The 20,717-nt window shown below is 38.8% G+C and overlaps 1 protein-coding gene across 1 annotated transcript in view; it reads left to right on the forward strand.

The window, feature by feature from the left end:
* The window catches only part of parp8 (poly (ADP-ribose) polymerase family, member 8), a 374,464-nt gene that overhangs the window by 341,552 nt on the left and 12,195 nt on the right, over positions 1–20,717 (forward strand). The window contains exons 18-25 of the mRNA XM_073064384.1: positions 294–361; positions 3,389–3,437; positions 4,180–4,292; positions 5,521–5,593; positions 6,795–6,864; positions 8,696–8,769; positions 10,885–10,954; positions 13,371–13,455. Coding sequence (XP_072920485.1) covers positions 294–361; positions 3,389–3,437; positions 4,180–4,292; positions 5,521–5,593; positions 6,795–6,864; positions 8,696–8,769; positions 10,885–10,954; positions 13,371–13,455 — 602 coding nt within the window. The remainder of the gene's footprint in view (positions 1–293; positions 362–3,388; positions 3,438–4,179; positions 4,293–5,520; positions 5,594–6,794; positions 6,865–8,695; positions 8,770–10,884; positions 10,955–13,370; positions 13,456–20,717) is intronic.

Here is a 20,717-nt window from a genome sequence, read left to right on the forward strand (position 1 = left end):
TGAAGGCTGGTATAATTAATACTCAAAAAAAGCATAAAAGTTTAACTAAAATTAGAAAACATTCTCTAAGTACATTAAGTTTGCCGGTTTTGGGACAGAGATGGATAAATGTTTTAGAGAAAAGAATTTCCATCAGAAGTCAGAAATATTAGATTAACTCTTCATGTTCCATAGAGCTTTTTGTGTACTTTAAGAATTTCCTAATTGTATTTTCCTTATTGCGAGGTTATGGTCATAAATAAAGTGCATGATGAACCATGGGAAAAATCTATTTAATTTGTTTGTCTTGATAGGCACCGTATTTGGAAATCAAGAAGCAGATGGACAAGCAGGATCCACTGGCACATCCCCTGTTACAATGGTATTTTTACACCAATATTGAACAGTGGAATTTTAGAGCAGGAACTAGATTTGTTCGTAAAATGTAGAATAGTACAGCACAGCAAAAGGCTCTTCAGACCATGATGCCTGTACTGGCCATAATACCAACTCAAAATAATCCCATTTGCCTGAACAAGGCATGTTTAGCTCTTTTCCCTGCCTACTCATATACCTGTCTAAAAGATTTGGGTTAGTTTAATGTCATATACACCAAGGTCCAATGAAAATCCTTGCTCCTTTGAAGCTGAACAAGGTAAACAATATAAATAGTAATAATCAGAACAACAATGAATACAGCAACAAGTGCAAAACAATGCAATTGTGCCAATTCTCTTAAGTGTGGCAACACACAGTAAATGATGGAGGAAATAAGTAAGGGTAGCATCTTTGGAGAGGATTAAAGTGTCAACGTTTTGAGCCAAGACCCTTCAGCAGGACAGGAAAGAAAGGGGGAGGAAGCCAGAAAAAGACGGTAAGGGGAGGGGGAGGAGTACAAGCCTGGCAGGTGATAGGTGAAACCAGGAGAGGTGGGAAGGTGCGTGGATGAAGTGAGAAGCTGAAAGGTAACAGGTGGAAGAGTTAAAGGAATGTGATAGGAGAGGACAGTAGACCAGAGGAGGAGTGGCACCAGAAGGAGATGATAAAAAAAAAGGCACAAGAGGGGAGCCAAATTGAGGAATGGAAAAAAAGAAAGGGGCAGGACACATTACCAGAAATTAGAGAGATTAGTGTCCATGCCATCTGTTTGGAGGCTACCCAGGTAGAATATGAGGTGTTGCTCCTCCAGCCTGAGAGGGGTCTCATCGTGGTTGTAAAAGCGAACCATGGAAAGACATGTTGGAAAGGGAACGTAAAGAGGAATTAAAATGGGCGGCAACCCAGAAATCCTGCAATTTGTGGCTTAGGGAGTGAAGGTGATCGACTAAGCATTCCCCCAATCTGTCCGATGCAGAGGAAGCCAAACCAGGAGCTCTGGATACAGTAAAATGACCCAGGCAGACTCGCAGGTGAAGTTGGCCTCACCTGGAAGGATCGTTTGGGCTCTTAAAGGTGGTGAGAGAGGTGGTAGAGGGGTAGGTGTAGCAATTATTTTTGCTTGCATGATTAAGTGCCAGGGTAGATCAGTGGGCAGAAGCAAGTAGACTAGGGAGTCATGTAGTCTCACCACCATTCTCCAACTTCTGGTAATTTCCTCCCTCTCCCCTTCTCTCTTTTTCTACTCTTCATTATCCTTCTCTTCTCGCCTGCTCAGCTGCACCTTCTGGTGTCCCTCTTCCTTCCCTTTCTCCCATAATCCTCTCTATTATCCTATCACATTCCTTCTTCTGTAGCCCTTTACCTCTTCCACCTATTACCTTCTTCATTCCCATGGTGGAGGTGGAGACAGTTCCAAGTTCATGCCTTAAACTTGTTTATCCATTTTTTTCTTAACACATTAAGCAGTTGTAATGCATTAACCTCTAGACAAAATTACTAGTGTACAATATTAATGGTGTACAATATTACTGCTCTCCCTGCCTGGAGATGCATTGATTTGCTTCTACAGAGCATTCCTTGTTCAGTATTTTTCTCCATTATGATTAACTTATTTTATATTTATAGATAGTTGACAACATTATTATGATTACTCAGCCATGTGCTTTTATTTAATTTGCCAGCTACAGTGGTGCTCGAAGGCTTGTGAACCCTGTAGAATTTTCTCTATTTCTGTACAAATATGACCTAAAATGTGATCAAATCTTCACAAAAGTCCTATAACTAGGTCAAGAGGACCCAATAACACAAAAAGTTATACTTGTTCATTTGTTTATTGAGAAAATGATCCAATATTACATGTATTTGTTGGAAAAAGTGTATGGACCTCTGGGGTAATGCCTTCTACAAAAGCTATTTTGAGTAGGTGTTCCAATCATGGAGATGAGATTAGAGGTTGGGTTCTTGAGGTGCCCTGCTTGTAAAAAAAAGTCACACAAAGTCTGGTTACGGACAGAGCCTGCTTTTATCAAGAAATATCTGTTTATATGCACAATGCCTCAATCTAAACAACTTTCCAAGGACCTTAGAAGAAGAATTGTAGAGGTGCATGAAGCTGGAAAAGGCTACAAAGACCTGAGTGTTCATCAGTCCACAGTAAGAGAAATTGTCTACAAATGAAGGAAACTCAGTACTTTTGCTACTCTCCCCAGCAGTGGGCATCCTGCAAAGATCCCACCAAGAGCACAACGTGCAGTGCTGAAGGAAGTGAAAAAGACCCCAAGGATAACAGCAAAAGACCTGCAGAAATCTCCAGAACTCGCTAAAGTCTCTGTTCATGTGTCCACCATAAGAAAGACACTGAAAAAGATTGGTGTTCATGGAAGGACACACAGAGGAAACCACTGCTCCCCCCCAAAAAAAAAATTGTGGCATGTCTTTGCAAAAGACCTCCTGGTTATTCTGCAGTGCTTCTGGACAGATGAGACAGAAGTTAAACTTTTTGGCAGAAATGCACGCTGGTATGTTTGGAGGAAAACACCAAAACCTCATCTTGACTGTGAAGCAGGATGGGGGGAGCATCATGGTTTGGGGTTGCTTTGCTGCCTCAAGGCCTGGACAGAGTTGAAGCAGTTTTGAAAGAAGTAATAGCCTAAAATTCCTCCAAGCCAATGTGCAGGACTGATCAACAGTTACCGGAAATGTTTGGCTGAAGTTATTGCTGTTCAAGGGGTCATGCCAGCTACTGAAAAAAGAGGTACACGTACCTTTTCCAACAAATACATGTAATATTGGATAATTTTCTCAATAAATAAATAAACAAGTATAATGTTTTTGTGTTATTTATGTAATTGGGTTCTCTTAATGTAGTTCTAGGACTTAAATGAAGATCTGATCACATTTTAGGTCATATTTATGCAAAAACAGAGAAAATTCTACAGGGCTCACAAACTTTCTAGCACCACTGTATATGTTATAATTGCTGGTTCTTGTGATCAAGGAAATGAAATGATGCTGTGTTTTTCTTGTTTAGGATTATTTCCAGTAACAGATCCCATATTGTAAAATTACCTGCAAATAGGGTAAGAAGTTTAATCACTTCATTTTTGAAAGAAAAACAGTTTTGGAACGTACATTTTCCCCTCACACCATTGTCATACAAATTGCATCTGTTTTCCTTGCCTCCACTAATTAACAGCATTCGATTTGCACACATTTTTCTTGCTATTTTTCACCACCTAAAATAATTCCCTGCATAAATGTGTAATGCCATAGGGAACTCTAACATAACACAGGAAAGAAATCTACAGTATACCAGAAGCATTAAGATTCTGAATTAATTCCTTGCCTTGCTGCACCGTTGAGTTACAAGCTACAGGATGGTTTTGGAACTCTTATCTGTGATCCCTTGATAACCTGTCAGTACTTTTCTAAGCTTACAGTTATCAGAAATTGACATATTTTGTGTAAGTTTCGGTTTTGGGAAATTAAAGTAGACAATCAACAGTGGAATTTATGTGTTAACATAGATAATGAACGGATATACACTACCTCACTATATATTTTTTCTTTTTTTGCTGTCTTTCTGTACTACACATTTAATTACACATATATATAGATAACATTTAATTACATATACATTATCATTGTATTTTACAGTTTTTTATCATTAAATATTGGAATGTACTGCTGTGCAAAACAACAAATTTCACGATACATGCCATTGGAATTAAACCTGATTCTGATTCTTCTGAGTGTAATGTCATGTTGTGAACAGATTTGTTGAATACAGAGTAAAACTTGTCACTTCATTCTTTTATGTAGCAACTAAAATTCATGCATACGCCTCACCAGTTCCTGCTCCTCAGCAGTCCACCGGCCAAAGAATCCAATTTCAGGGCAGCAAAGAAACTTTATGGGAGCACTTTTGCATTTCAGTAAGTTTCCATTTGCAAAATCCTTAAGAGTGTGAATTGCATATTTGCTCATTTTTTTTTCAGATGTAAAGAGGAAAGAAATACTTCATCAGTGTGTCTGCTTAAATATGTAAAAGTTAGTTGTTTGTTTAAATCATGATAGCTGCTAAATATTTCTCCAATATAAAAGTTTGAAAAAGAAAGTTCCTTTTATTTTTACTGTTTGACAGTAATTAATAACAATGAGACTTTATTATGCCAAATATTTCAAGGGACGGAGAAGGAGAAGTGTTGGAAGAACTAGGTTTTAGGAAGATTCACATTTAAACTGGTAAACATGATCAGTAATAAACTAATAGAGGTGCAAATGTATTTAAAATAATAGGAAGTGCATGTCTAAATTCCTGATATCCCTTTTTCCAACAGATAAGATTTCTTTGCAGTTTTATAACCTTCCCTTTTTCCTTGCAAGTTTACTATCCCAATCACCCCAATGGTTCTCTATCTAAATGTCTTCCTCTTGTAACTCTGTATATAGAGCACTTATTAATTTCATTCTTTAATCCTAGTTCTTTATTTCTGTGTTCTTGCTTCTGTGACTCTTAATTACTCTGTGACCCATTTTGAGTGTGAACATGCTTGTACTTTTTCAGGCTGGTGCCAGTCTTCATGCCTGCATGTGTATCATTATTGTACCTTGTATATGCATTTCAGTTTCATCCTGGTTCATGATAGTCATTCACATAGTCATGATAGTCACATTGGTTTCTGTTTTCTGCCACTTCCTTTATGCATTCTTTCCATTCCTCGCTCTGAAACCATCCAGAGGAAAAGAGCTTAAATGAAAACTACATCTTTGCACTTTTGAACAGTACTAATGTATTGACTGGGAAATTCCCCCATTCACCCATTATTACAGAGGTGGAGGTTTGTCAGAAACTTCATCTATACCCAAAGTTACCAAGTGAAGCACCCTTTCAAACAGGCTGATTCGCCTCAGTTGTCACAAGTATTGTTGGCTATATAATTATTATGTACTTTATTATTTGTTAATATTATCATATTTATTATTATTATTTATTATTGCTAAGTGTGTTTTAGACATTGCTGCTGTAACAAAATAATTTCTCACTTGGGATCAATAAAGTCCTATTATTATATGGAGGCATGAAATATGAAGGTGATGATGATTGATTATGTTACATAAATTTCCCAAATACTACTGGAGTTCTTTATGTTTTATATCTAGTGGTTCACATATAGAGAACTGGCACTCCATTTTAAGGAATGGTTTAATTGTTGCATCTAACACACGATTACAGGTAAGATCCAACTGAGAATTATTAGGAATTATTCTGCAACTCAGTATTGTTCTCTAACAACCATACTCATTAGTTGATCATTATCATTGCAAGAAGTCAAAAATCCACAGGAAACATACTTCCCAAAAGATGCACACTGCTACTGCTTCATACCTCGAGTGACGCATATAGCATACTGTATACAGTATGTATATAGGACTAATACATTTGATAGTTCTTTATAAAGTAAAACAAATTAAACCAAGTCCTAATTTTTATCCAATGTTTTAATGTCATTTTAAACCTTCGCCCAGATTCTTCTGCCAAAAATTAGATGTGTAATAGCAATAATTATTTGTTCACACTTAATTGACTATAAACATATGACAAGAAAACAAAATATCCTACGAAAGACAAGTTGTTACATATTACAGAACAAATTATGGAATTCTACTATACAGTACATGTCACAAAAGTAGTATCTCCTGTTCAAGAATTCGGAGAGTCAAAGATTGAGGAGTCAATGTCTCTTTCCTATTAAGGAAGAATCTAACTTTAGAGGGTGTAGGTTTAAGGTGAAAGGTGAGAAATTTAAAGGAGATTGAAGGAGAAAGTTTTTTCTGGAAGAGAGGGTTAGTTATGTGGAGTGAGCTGCCAGGGGAAGTGTAGAGGCAGACTCAGTTACAAAATTTAGATAATACTTGATAGGACAGAAGTAGAGGGCTACGGCCCCAATGTAAGCAGTTTGGATTAACATAGGCAGGCAGCAACATTGTCATGGACTAGTTGGACTAAAGAGTTCACTTCTGCGCATTACAACTCAATGACACTAAAGAGGATTTAGTTATTTTTTAAATGATCAGGGGGTTGAGAATTTTTTGAACTGGTACAAAGGACCATATGTGACCTAGGAAAGATCACCCATCATCATATTGAATGGGAGGCCATGCTTTAGGGGGGCAAGTGGTTTACTATTCCTCCAATTGTTTTGTGTTCTTGTATTCATAAGAAATTGAGATCATCTTCACTAAGGAGGAAAATGCCAATTATATGACAAATCACCCTATTTTATTCAGGTTACGTGGCTCCTTCTGTTAAGTAAATGGTCTTGCTGATAATATCTGTTAAGTGGATGGAAAATGTTGAAGTATACAACATAGATCAAATGGGCTACCTTTTATGCTAAGGATTTGTTTGTTTGTTTTTATCCCACTTTCCACAGCTACATGGAGCAGTGTATGGAAATGGCATTTATCTTAGTCCATTGTCAAGTATTTCTTTTGGTTACTCAGGCAAGTGTATTTTAACTTAAGCTTAAGACCCAAATCTTTAATAGTGTTAAACAAAGGAAAGAAAAATATGTATCTTTATTTTCTCATCTGCTGATTTCTTTTTATGGAAGAACTGGAATTCTTTCTGTCTAAACTTTCTTGAATGCAAACAAGTTGATGTATAAAATATTGCAGAAAAGTGAAGAATTCAATTTGGAGCAGTCATTTTTCAATGCTTATGACTCTGCAGATACTAGAAATTCAGAACAACACACAAGCCACCATTGATTCTGCCCATTACTTGGACATCTGCCCTCACTCCATCTTCCCGCCACTTTAACAGGAATAGACTTCCACTTGTCCTGACCTACCACCCAATGAGCCTCTACATCTAGCACATCATTCTCCACAACCTCCACCGTCTTAAACAGGATTCTACCATTAAACACATCTTTACCTCCTCCCCAATCTCCACTAACCACAGGGATGGCTCCCTCTGTGAATTCCTTGTCCATTCATCTCTCCCCACAAATCTCCTTCCTGATACTTCTCCCTGCCAGAAGAAGTGATACACCTGCCCATTCACCTCCTCTGTCACCTCTATTTAGGGCCCCAAACAATCCTTCCAGATGATGCAACACACTTCACCTACACAGACACAAAATGCTGGAGGAATTCAGCAGGCCGGGCAGCGTTTATGGAGAAGAATAAACTGTCAATATCTCAGGCCTGAAACATCGACTGTTTATTCTTTTCCGTAGACGCTGCCTGGCCTGCTGAATTCCTCCAGTATTTTGTGTATATTGATTTCCAGCATCTGCAGATTTTCTCTTGGTTTTGACACTTCACCTGCAAATCTTTTGGGGTCATCTACTGTATCCGGTGCTCCAGATGTGGCCTCCTCAACTGGTGAGACTTGATGTCTGTTAGGGAACTGATTTATTGAGTATATCTATTAACTTTTCACAAGTTTAAGCCAATTCTAAATTCTAAATGGAGATATAAAGAATAGACAACTAGTTAAAGAGTTACTTTAGAGGTGCTGCTGATGGCAAATTCAACATTGAAAGGAACTTTAGAAAGTAAACTAGTCCATTGAAATAACGGAAGAAACCTCAAAGCTTTCCTTAAGGGAGGCTTTAATGCATGTCTCTGGCTGGGAGAGATCAGTGTAAGCAACTTATTGTGTTGGTGGAGGAGGGCATGGGCAATACAGCAGAGCAGTGTTTAGTGCTGCCTCTGTATATTCCCAGCAACCCACGTTCAATACTGAATTGGGGCTCTAACTGTATTCTCACCATAGCCAGGTGGGTGCCCTGGTTTACACTCCCACCCCAAAGATGTGGCAATAGTTAATTGGCTACTGGACCTTGCCCCTAGTGTATATGGAGAACCAGGGGACAAGTAACAAGCATGTTTGAGGGAACAGATTACGGGGAAGAAAGTTAGGCACTGGGACAGATGGGATTGCTCTGAGTGCCAAATCAGGCTCGATGGAACAGCTGACCTCCTACTGTATCAAATAAAAAATATGAAAATACCTCTGATGTTTGCATTTTCTGAAATAATTGGACATTCACAAAACCTATTATTTTATTTACCCAAAATATAAGCAAGGCAATAAAGGAAACTACTTATCACAATGGGATACTTCAGTCTTGAAATAACCACTCACTTTGTAAGTTGTCACAAAAAATACTGTTTGATTCTGGGGTATTTAAATCACATTTTTATATGTTCCATTCTCTTTAAAATAGTGATAGAATGGTTGACTAAAGGATCCTTTTGATACAGTCAATGTGAACAATGAAATTCTCCTTTATGATGATTCTCCATTGTGTTTACCCTCTAGGGATGAATAAAAAGCAGCAGAAGGTGACAACCAAGGATGAACAGCCTTCACACAATAAAGCAGCCACTTTACAGGTATTGGGATGCTGCCAAGACAATTTCCATCTTGCATTATCCATCATGTAGCTGCAGCATATATAAAGATCCAATAATGAATTCCAACACCAAAGCAGTATGTTTTTAGTCACCCTGCTCCTGACACTGTGCTTAATGTTTCCATTCCAAATCACTGGAAAATGCATCTGCTTAACCCAATCTGACACACGCTGGGTCATTTCTGTAGGGTCACGTACCTGCACCCAGAGAACCTTGTGATGGAGTAAAGGGATAGGTAAATAGGGGTATAGATTAGAGGGGATTAAAAGACAATGATTAGCTAATGATCAATTACCTTATAGGTACCTTATGTTGGTTGCTGGACAGCCAAAAAGGGAACCTTACCCAGCAACAAGTGATGTACCAGACATTGTTCCCTAATAGCATTAGACATAGGTCTAAATAAAGAATTATCTTGCTGCACAAAGAATTTTTGAGGTATAACATAACTAAATAGGGGAAGGACATCGTGGGGGGGGGGGTTGGTAGAACATTCGAGAGTAGGGGCAGGTGTCAACATAAGGAACTAAGACTGTGTCCACGCTGGCCTTGGCAGAAATAATTATAACTAACCAATAATGATTTTACATCTAATTGTATCTATCAATAATTGCATCTAATTGCATACTTTGAATAAAAAGTGAAGTTTGATGAAGTATCACTTGTTTTATGGTTTTATTGAATTTGTGGTACCTTGCGTTATTGTATCGGGGTCGATCCACCTTTGACACTTGTGGCATTGTGAAGATCTAGAATTAGGAGGCCTTTGGTGTATACTAGGAGCTCCTACACATGGCAATCAAATGATAAAAACTATTAATATTATCATACTGTGTATTTGGTGGTTTTGATACTGTGAAATATCCTAAGATGTTTCAGTGTAGAACACTTGCTTTAGACTGGACTAGGAAGTTGTGCCAATGCTGCTTGTTGTACTGGGAGCCACCAGATTTACATAGCAGTGTACTAGATTACCATAGGGTATTGATTCATTTCCGATCTCCCAATACAAGCATATCTCAACTTCAACCCAAGTTGTCCACTGCCATTCTAAAAGCATAGTTGTGAGGTGTGAAATTCACGTCTGCCAGGGTCACAGAAGGTTGGCTACTCATTACACACTTCTCCATGTTGTTTTCTATTGAGTCTAGATATATATAATAGTTAGAAGTAAAATGAACTGCCAGCTCTCTACCACCTATGTTATAAGACCACACGGTCCATCTTCTCAGTTATTTTCTTTGATGACTCTATGCTACATGGAATATTTTGGGCTTTGCATGCTGCCTTCCCACAAGTTCGAAATCAAACAGAGTGCAAGTTTGAAATAGGGCACAGGAGCACACATCTTTGTCCTGATACACATCTCTAATGAGGCATCCCAAATGCCACTTCAGTAAAATTGCTCATGCACATTTAATATTCACTAGGAGCGTCATAACATCCACCAAAAAATAGAGATATTTATAAATGATATAATACAACGTTGAAGAGAAAATGAATTTAAGCTTCCTTGTGCATTGACACTAATATTACATCATTAATTTTTTGCTTATCCTTGAACATCTGTTCAGTTTTATGTCAGTGGCTGCAATATCGCTGGTGAGGTCTTGCATTTGGAAACTAAAGACTGTAGATAACTTGCAGATTGTGCACAGAAAAAGACGATCACATTTCAACATGGGTGATTCCAATCAGGAGTAATTGCTTGACAGGCAACCATATGCTGTGAAACAATGCATTTCCTCATGATATTTTCAATATTCATCTTTTATTTCCTATCTGTGATCTCTACTCGATAACTGTCCCACCAAAGGGAACAGCCTGTCACTATTTGTACATTCCATATCCCTCCTTGTTTTACATATGATCAAATCTCCCTTCAGCATTCACTTCAAGGAAAATATTCTCATTCTCCATGACCATTCCTTGTAAAGGTAGGCTTTCACCTCAGGAATCATTCTTGTACACTGTTCCTGGTCCTTCTCATTGTTTCTGAAGCAGTGTTTCTCAACTATTCAGCACAACATCCATGCTTTTATATGTAAAGCCTAGACTCGTGTAGATAAAATCAACCCATTTTATTTCTTCCAGTCACAGAAAAAAGGACAGCAACCCCAGTTTTTGCAGAGTCGTAACCTGAAGTGTATAGCCTTATGTGAAGGTATGTATTTCTCCATTGCTGGGCAAATCTTCATATACAGAGAAAACATATGGAAGAACACTCGTGTTTTACAATACTGTAAAACTTATGATTTTAAATCCTAATGAGAGTTCTCACTCTGTACTGAAAGCAATTCTCTTAACGGATAGCTGATCTAATTTTGATGATTGAGGCAATTACTACCCTTCCTCTGGAAGAAAAGAATATGTTTTACTTTGTGATCAATAATCCAGATGAATTTTATCACTTATTTGTCTGTTGGCTAAATTTACTAAATTTACTGAATTTACTAAATATTTTCCCACTGGCCTAGCACTCTCTCTTTTCTGTGTGGCCACATGCAAAGCTAAGTAAGAAATTTGACATACAATACATAGTGAGGAATTGAGACGTTTTCTTACCGTTTGAAGTACCAATGGATGATACAAAGCATACCTGTTTAGTTACATGTGTCATTTCTCAAGTAACTGACCAGGTAATGGGAAATACTGAATGTGTAGGTTCAAATCTGCGTTTGTCTCTTGAATGGGATGAGTTTTGATGTCATGTAATGAAAACAAAGACAGAAACATAGAACAGATATGATATAATCAACTGCAGTGAAGTCATTTAGACAATTACCGTCAGTAAGCAAAAATAAAGATATTAATGATTCTCATACCTGCTGCATGTATCAGTATGTTTTGTGAATAAATGAGGTAATGTAACATAACATCTGAAAAGAAGATCAAGATTCAGACACGCAAGCTTGCTGCAGCATTCCATATGATGACGAGTTTTACTCTTCAGGCTTCATCTTTTCTTCCATGTCAATTCCCTATTATCCTCATTTTGCTGATGTTTCAAAAATGTATCCACTGTTACTTTAAATGCCCCCAATGATCTAGCTTCCACATCTTCCTGGGGAAGAGAATTCCAGAGATTCACCACCGTCTGCAGGAACCTCTGTTTTAAAATGACTGTCCCTAATCTTGTAATTGTTCCCTGGTACGAGAATTTCCCACTAGATGGTAATTTCTTGACATGTACCCCATCGTGAACTGCTAAGGATCTTGTATCTTTCAATAAGATTACCCATTGTTTTTCTAAACTCCAAATAATATAGATTAAATCTTGTATAGTCACTTGTTTTTGGATAACTCTTTTCATCTTTGAAAGTAGATGTATATTATACTGTCTCCAATGGAAATTAATCCTATCTAAATTAAGGAGATCAAAACTGTACATAGTGTTCCAGGTATGTTTTCAACAGTTCTTGGTACCATTGTAACAATATCTCCCTGTTTCTAAATCCAACCCTTTTGCCACGAAGGGCAAAACTCGTACATACCATCTGTCTTACTACTCCTGTCCACTATATTTTTGTAATTTGTGCGAAGAAACATCCCAATCCCTCTGTACCTTGCATTTAGATATTAGACTACCTTTAGCTTCCTTTGAAGCACATAGCCTTATATTTACCAATTTCCAAATCTGTTCATAATCACTCAGAGTGCAAATAACCTTTTGCAACATATAATGCTCCCTATTTCTCTGTCATCAGCAAATCCAGTCATATACTCTGCTCCCTCCTCTAGGTCATAATATAAATATAAATAATTCAGGGCCAATAATTAATCCTTGGAGCACCTCACTATATGAGATGACATCTTACCACTTTCAAAAGACAATTGTTCTTAAAACAAACACAAAATACTGGAAGGTCAACAGGTCAGTCAGCATCTACGGAGAAGAATAAACAGTCATCTTGACCATTTTTCAGTCTGTGCTAACACACCTTAAATGCTGCACATCAGCTTGTGCACCAGCTTTTTATGTGGGAATTTGCCAGATGCCTTCTAAAGATAGTTTCAAACCCTGCTTGTACAAGCAGTAAGTAGGGTTTTACACACCAGCTTCTGCCATTATATCACTCTGCTAGCATGGTAGGTTTCACATGGAGTGAATGTGGGGAGAGTTAGAGGTGACTGGATACAGAAAGTGCGTATTTCTTGAGAGCATATTGAATTGGATGTACAGAAGTGTGTTGGTGGATCAGAGAATTGCTCTGGCAAGGATGGTATATGGAAATATAGGTTAAAACAAAAAATGTATAGTAAAAATAAAATTTAAGAAAGCGAAAGTTATCAGCAGTCTAAAGATAGGGAAGTCTTCAGTAGCCACCCATCCACTAAGTTAAGAGGGCAAGTAAGAGTGAATTGCAGACAACAGTTGGTGGGTAAATATGTCATTGATTTGAATGGACAGTAAACTTCAGAAATGCACATGAGAAACAGCCAACAGCAAAGAACCAGAGGAATAGTGGTATTGACAAGACTGTTTTCATGAAAGGAGGGAAGATAAGTTAACATAATTGACAGGAAAATGAGAAAAGTAACTAAAATAGTAGAAAAAATATGAATGCTTCTTTTTGCAGTGATCACTTCACCAGATTTGCACAAACATGGAGAAATTTGGGTAGTTCCACAAACAGATCATGTCTGCACAAGATTCTTCTTTGTGTAAGTACTGTTAGTTTCTGATCTTTGCTGATACAGTAAGAATTTTCAATAATCAAAATAACTGAGTTGAATTCTAACTGACACTGCTGAAATGCAGAAGACAAATTCTCCCTGATATACTAGATGAGGCCTAAACTGTGATTTATAAAGTTTTTCTGCCCTTAAGAATGTTTTCTTCATTCCATTTTGAAGACATCCAATTTCTTAATACAAGATAAAGCATGGATATAGGAAAGAATTTTCAATTTAAATAATCTGTGACTGCGTTGAGGAAACCATATGAACATATGGATTAGGTGCACAGAACACCTACTCTGAGGCAGAGTAGGAAGGCTCAACAGGGCTTCGCTGAGAACTGACGGAGTCTAGGTAAGTAGGCAAGTCATTCCTTATTTCTTATTCAACTCTAGACAGAATAGGGGGTATGCCTACCAAGCCAATGTTCTGATCTGGGTGTCAGATGTAGGATTTCCAGGAGCCTCCCAGCCTCCCTGATGGCACATCTGTGCCAGGTGCATCGAGATGCAGCTCCTTAGAGAACACGTTAGGGAACTGGAGCTGCAGCTCAATGACCTACGGCCTGTTTGGGAAAGTGAAGCAGAGATAGACAGGAGCTGCAGGGAGGTAGTCACCTCAAGGCTACAGGAGAGAGATAAATGGGTGACCGTGAGGAGAGGGAAGGGAGAATGAGATAGTGGAGAGCACCCCTGTGGATGTCCTGCTCAACAATAAGTTCTCCATTTTGAGTACCATTGGGGTGGATGACTTACTTGGGGGGAAGCAACAGTGGCCATGCCCTGGCACTGAGTCTGGCCCTGTGGCTCAGTAGGGTAGGGAACTGAAAAGATTGGCAGCAGTTATAGGGGACTCTATAGTCAGGGGAACAGATAAATGATTCTGTGGACGCAGAAAGGAAACACAAATGGTAGTTTGCCACCCAGGTGCCAGGGTATGAGATGTTTCCGGATGCATCCACAGTATCCGGAAAAGGGAGGGTGAGCAGCCAGAAGTTGTGGTACATATTGGTACCAATGACATAGGAAGAGAATGGGAGGAGGTCCTGAAAAAGAATATAGCGAGTTAGGAGAAGCTGGACATCAAGGGTAGTAATCTCAGGATTTCTGCCTGTGCCACATGACAGTGAGGATAGGAATAGAATCAGGTGGCTGATAAATGCATGACTGAAGAATTGAAGTAGGGGGCAGGGATTCAAATTTCTGGATAATTGTAACCTCTTCTGGGCCAGGTGGGACCTGTACAAAAAGGACAGGTTGCACTTGAATCTGAGGGGGACCAATACTCTTGCAGGCAGATTTACAAGAGTTGTTGTGAGTGTTTTAATCTAATATTGATGAAGGATGTGAACCAGGATGATAGAGCTGAGGATGAGCCAGCACGTTTACAAGTAGATGATGGGTGTAACATGAATGTAAGGAAGGTCAAGCTAATGATTGGGTACAAATGCGGACAAGAGCAAAGAGTTAAATTGTACCACAGAGGCAAAATTCAAAAGGGTGAAGGTGCTGTATTTAAATGAGTGCAGCATTCGGAATAAGGTGAACAAAATCATAGTGCAATTAGAGATTGGTCGATATAAAATTATAGGCCTCACTAAGTCGTGGCTAAAAGAAGGCCATAGTTGGGAGCTTAACATCAAAGGATATAGTTTATATTGAAAGGACAGGCAGGAAGGCATAGGCAGTGGTGTGGCTCTGTTGGTAAGAGATGGATTTACATCTTTGGAAAGAGGTGACATAGGGTCAGAGAATGTTGAATCTTTGTGGTTAGAGTTTAGAAATTGCAAGGGTATCATTATGGGAATCATACATAGGCTTCCAAATAGCAGCCAAAATGTGGGATTGAGATTGCAAAGGGAGCTGAAAACAACTTCTAACAAGGGTAATGACTCAATTATAATGGGGGACTTCAATATGCAAGGGGTTTGGGAAAATCAGGTTGGTGTCAGATCACAAGGCAGAGAATGCATTGAATGCTTACAAGATGGTTTTTTAGAGCAGCTTGTGCTTGAGCCTATTTGGGGAAAGGCTACCTTGGATTGGGTGTTGTGTATTAACCCAGATCTTATTAGGGAGCTTAACATAAAGGAACCTTTAGGAGGCAGTGATCATTATATGATTGAATTCATACTGAAATTTGAGATGGAGAAGCACAAGTCACATGTATCAGTGTAGCAATGGAATAAAGAGAATTACAGAGGCATGAAAGAGAAGCTTTCCCAGGTGAATTGGAGGAAGATACTGGCGGGATGACAGCAGAGCAGAGATGGCTGAAGTTTCTGGGAATAATTCTCAAGGCACAGGATAAACATGTCACACAGAGGAAGAGGTTCTCAAATGGCAGGGGTAGGTAACTGTGGCTGACAAAGGAAGTTAACAACTGCATAAAAGCCAAAGAAATGACATATAATGTAGCAACTGTAAGTGGGAAGTTGAATGATTGGGAAGCTTTTAAAATCCAACAAAAGACAACTAAAAATGCTATAAGGGAAAAGATGAAATGTGAGGGCAGACTAGTCAATAATATAAAACAGGATATCAAAAGTTTTTGTCAGTTATGTAAGGAGTAAAAGGGAGGTGAGAGTTGATATTGGAGCACTGGAAAATGATGCTGGTGAGGTAATAATGGGGGCAAAGAAATGGCAGATGAACTCAGTGGGTACTTTGTTTCAGTCACCACTATGGAAAACACTAGCAGTGTGCCAGAGATCTGTGAGTGTAAGGGAGCAGGAATGAGTGCCATTGCTATTACAAAGGAAAATGTGCTAGGCAAACTCAAAACTCTCAAAGTGGATAAGTCATCTGGGCCAGATAGACCACATCCCAAAGTCCTGAGAGAGGATGCTGAAGAGATAATGGACGCACTGGTCATGATCTTTCCAGAATCACTTGATTCTAGCATAATCCAAGATTACAAATGTCACTCCATTCTTTAAGAAAAGAAGAAGGCAGAAATAGGAAATTATAGGCCAACTAGACTAACCTCAGTTGTTGGGAAGGTGTTGGAGTCTACAATTAAGGATGCGGTTTTGAGATAATTGGAGATTAATGATAAAATAAGTCAAAGTCAGCATGGCTTTTGTAAAGGGAAATCTTGCCTGACAAATCTGTTAAAGTTCTTCAAGGAGGTAATGAGCAGTGTGAACAAAGGAGAGACAGTGAATGTCATTTACTTGGATTTTCTGAAAACGTTTGGTAAGGTGCCACACATGAAGCTGCTTAACAAGATAAAATCCTATGGCTCTACAGGAAAGATACTGGCATGGATATTGGAATTGGTGACAGGCAGGAGGCAACGAGTGGGAATAAAAGAGGCTTTCTCTGGTTAGCTGCCAGTTATGTCGTGTTCTTCAGGGGGTCAGTATTGGAACTGTTGCTTTTCACATTGTTTATCAGTGATTTAGATAATGGAATCAATGGCTTTGTGGCAAAGTTTGCAGATGATACGAAGATAGGTGGAGGGGTAGGTAGTTTTGAGGAAGCAATGCGAATGCAGCAGGACTTAGACAAATTGGAAGAATGGGCAAAAAGTGGCAGATGGAATACAATGTTGAGAAATGTACGATAATGCATTTTGGTTAAAGTACAATAGTGCGGACTATTATTTAAATAGGGAGGAAGTTCAAACATTAGAGGTGCAGAGGGACTTAAGAGTCCTCATGCAAGACTCCCAGAAGGTGAATTTACAGGTTGAGTTTGTGGTAAAGAAGATAAATGTAATGTTAGCATTTATTTCAAGGAGAATAGAATATAAAAGCAAAGAGGTAAGGCTGATCCTTTACAAGTCAGGCCACACTTGGAGTATTGTCAACAGTTTTGGGCCCCATATCTCAGAAAGGATGTATTGTAAATGGAGAGAGTCCAGAGGAGGTTCACAAGGATGAATCCAGGAATGAAGGGGTTAACACGTGAGGGGCATTTGGCAGCTTCAGGCCTGTACTCACTGGAATTTAAAAGAATGCGGGGGGTGGGGGGGGGAGATCCCATTGAAACCTAGCAAATGTTGAAAGGACTAGATAGGGTAGATGTGGAGAGGATGTTTCCTATCCAGAACTAGAGGGCACATCCTCAAAATTGAGGGGTGACCCTTTAGAACAGATGTAAGGAGGAATCGTTTTAGCCAGAGAGTAGTAAATCTGTGGAATACTCCACCATAGACTGCGGTGGAGGCCAAGTCGGTGCATCTATTTAAGGCGGAAGTTGATCGTTTCCCAATCGGACAGGGCATCAAAAGATATGGTGAGAAGGCTGGTGTTTGGGTTTGACTGGGATCTGGGATCAGCCGTGATGGAATTGTGGAGTAGACTCGATGGGCTGAATGGCCTAATTCTGCAGCTATGTCTTTTGGTCTAATACCTTTGACCTGCAAACATGTACCACTATTTAATTGTTAACCTATCATACCTAAACACTGCAATCTGTCTACATAGTTTATTTTCAATCCTTCCTTCTCCCACATTTAAAAAAAACTTTCATCCTCTGCTTCCACCACCCAGAGAATCATGACTTGAGAAAAATAATGCTTTCTCTGTCATAAATCAATGAATACATATGTTTGCTTATTTTGACGAAAACAAAACGAGATAAAATTATGCGTCTTATTGATGATGCGCACAAAATAGAAAAACAAATAAAAGGACAAATGGAAACTTTGTTATTTGTAAGGAGCAAATTTGTAAGGAGATAGCAGATATTTGTAGTAAGCACAGGGTTGTGATTGTGGGAGATTTTAATTTTCCACACATAGACTAGGAAGCCCATATTGTAAAAGGGCTGGATGGTTTGGAGTTTGTAAAATGTGTGCAGGATAGTTTTTTGCAGCAATACATAGAGGTACCAACTAGAGAAGAGGTAGTGTTGGATCTCCTGTTAGGGAATGAGATAGGTCAGGTGATGGAGGCATGTGTTGGGGAGCACTTCAGGTCCAGTGATCACAATGCCATTAGTTTCAATATAATTATGGAGAAAGATAGGACTGGACCCAGGGTTGAGATTTTTGATTGGAGAAAGGCTAACTTTGAGGAGATGCAAAAGGATTTAGAAGGAGTGGATTGGGACAATTTGTTTTATGGGAAAGATGTAATAGAGAAATGGAGGACATTTAAAGGTGAAATTTTGAGGGTACAGAATCTTTATGTTCCTGTTAGGTTGAAAGGAGAGGTTAAAAATTTGAGAGAGCCATAGTTTTCAAGGGATATTGGAAACTTGGTTAGGAAAAAAGAGAGAGATCTACAATAAATATAGGCAGCATGGAGTAAATGAGGTGCTTGGGGAATATAAAGAATGTAAAACAAATCTTATGAAAGAAATTAGAAAAGCTAAAAGAAGATACAAGGTTGCTTTGGCAAGTAAGGTGAAAATAAATCCAAAGGGTTTCTACAGTTATATTAATAGCAAAAGAATAGTGAGGGATAAAATTAGTCCCTTAGTGAGTCAGAGTGGACAGCTATGTGTGGAGCCGAAAGAGATGGGGGAGATTTTGAACAATTTTTTTTCTTCGGTATTCACTAAGGAGAAGGATATTGAATTGCGTAATGTAAGGGAAACAAGTAGGGATATTATGGAAACTATGACTTTTAAAGAGGAGGAAGTACTGGTGCTTTTAAGGAATATAAAAGTGGATAAATATCCAGGTCCTGACAGGATATTCCCTAGGACCTTGAGGGAAGTTAGTATAGAAATAGCAGGGGCTCTGACAGAAATATTTCAAATGTCATTAGAAACGGGAATGGTGCCGGAGGATTGGCATATTGCTCATGTTGTTCCATTGTTTAAAAAGGGTTCTAAGAGTAAACCTAGCAATTATAGGCCTGTAAGTTTGATGTCATTGTGGGTAAATTAATGGAAAGTATTCTTAGAGATGGTATATATAATTATCTGGATAGACAGGGTCTGCTTAGGATTTGTGCGTGGAAGGTCATGTTTGACAAATCTTATTGAATTTTTTGAAGAGGTTACTAGGAAGGTTGATGAGGGTAGAGCAGTGGATGTTGTCTGTATGGACTTCAGTAAGGCCTTTGGCAAAGGTTCCGCAAGGAAGGTTAGTTAGGAAGGTTCAATCTTTTGGTGTTAATATTGAAATAGTAAAATGGATTCAACGGTGGCTGGATGGGAGATGCCAGAGAGTAGTGGTGGATAGCTGTTTGTAAAGTTGGAGGCCGGTGACTAGTGGTGTGCCTCAGGGATCTGTACTGGGTCCAATATTGTTTGTCATATACATTAATGATCTGGATGATGGGGTGGTAAATTGGATTAGTAAGTATGCAGATGATACGAAGGTAGGTGGCGTTGTGGATAACGAAGTAGGTTTTCAAATCTTACAGAGAGATTTAGGCCAGTTAGAAGAGTGGGCTGAAAGAGGGCAGATGGAGTTTAATGCTGATAAGTGTGAGGTGCTACATTTTGGTAGGAATAATCAAAATAGGACATACAGTACATGGTAAATGGTAGGGCATTGAAGAATGCAGTAGGACAGAGTGATCTAGGAATAATGGTGCATAGTTCCCTGAAGGTGGAATCTCATGTGGATAGGGTGGTGAAGAAAGCTTTTGGTATGCTGGCCTTTATAAATCAGAGCATTGAGTATAGGAGTTGGGATGTATTGTTAAAATTGTATAAGGCATTGGTGAGGCCAAATTTGGAGTATTGTGTACAGTTGTGGTCACTAAACTATAGGAAAGATATCAACAAAATAGGGAGAGTACAGAGGAGATTTACTAGAATGTTACCTGGGTTTCAGCACCTAAGTTACAGAGAAAGGTTGAACAAGTTAGGCCTTTATTCTTTGGAGCGTAGAACGTTGAGGGGGGACTTGATAGAGGTATTTAAAATTATGAGGGGGATAGATAGAGTTGACATTTCCATTGAGAGTAGGGGAGATTCAAACAAGAGGACATGAGTTGAGAGTTAGGGGACAAAAGTTTAGGGGTAACAGAAGGGGGAATTTCTTTACTCAGAGAGTGGTAGCTGTGTGGAACGAGCTTCCAGTAGAAGTGGTAAAGGCAGGTTCGATATTGTCATTTAAAGTAAAATTGGATAGGTATATGGACAGGAAAGGAATGGAGGGTTATGGGCTGAGTGCAGGTCAATGGGACTAGGTGAGAGTAAGCGTTTGGCATGGACTAGAAGGGCTGAGATGGCCTGTTTCCATGCTGTAATTGTTAAATGGTTATGAACAGTATATGAAAAGAGATTTTGAATAGAATGCTTTTGAATTGTCCTTAGGTCCCTAATTATATTTGTCAT

This window comes from Hemitrygon akajei, chromosome 13, assembly GCF_048418815.1.
Source record: "Hemitrygon akajei chromosome 13, sHemAka1.3, whole genome shotgun sequence".
NCBI classification, from domain to species: Eukaryota; Metazoa; Chordata; class Chondrichthyes; order Myliobatiformes; family Dasyatidae; genus Hemitrygon; species Hemitrygon akajei.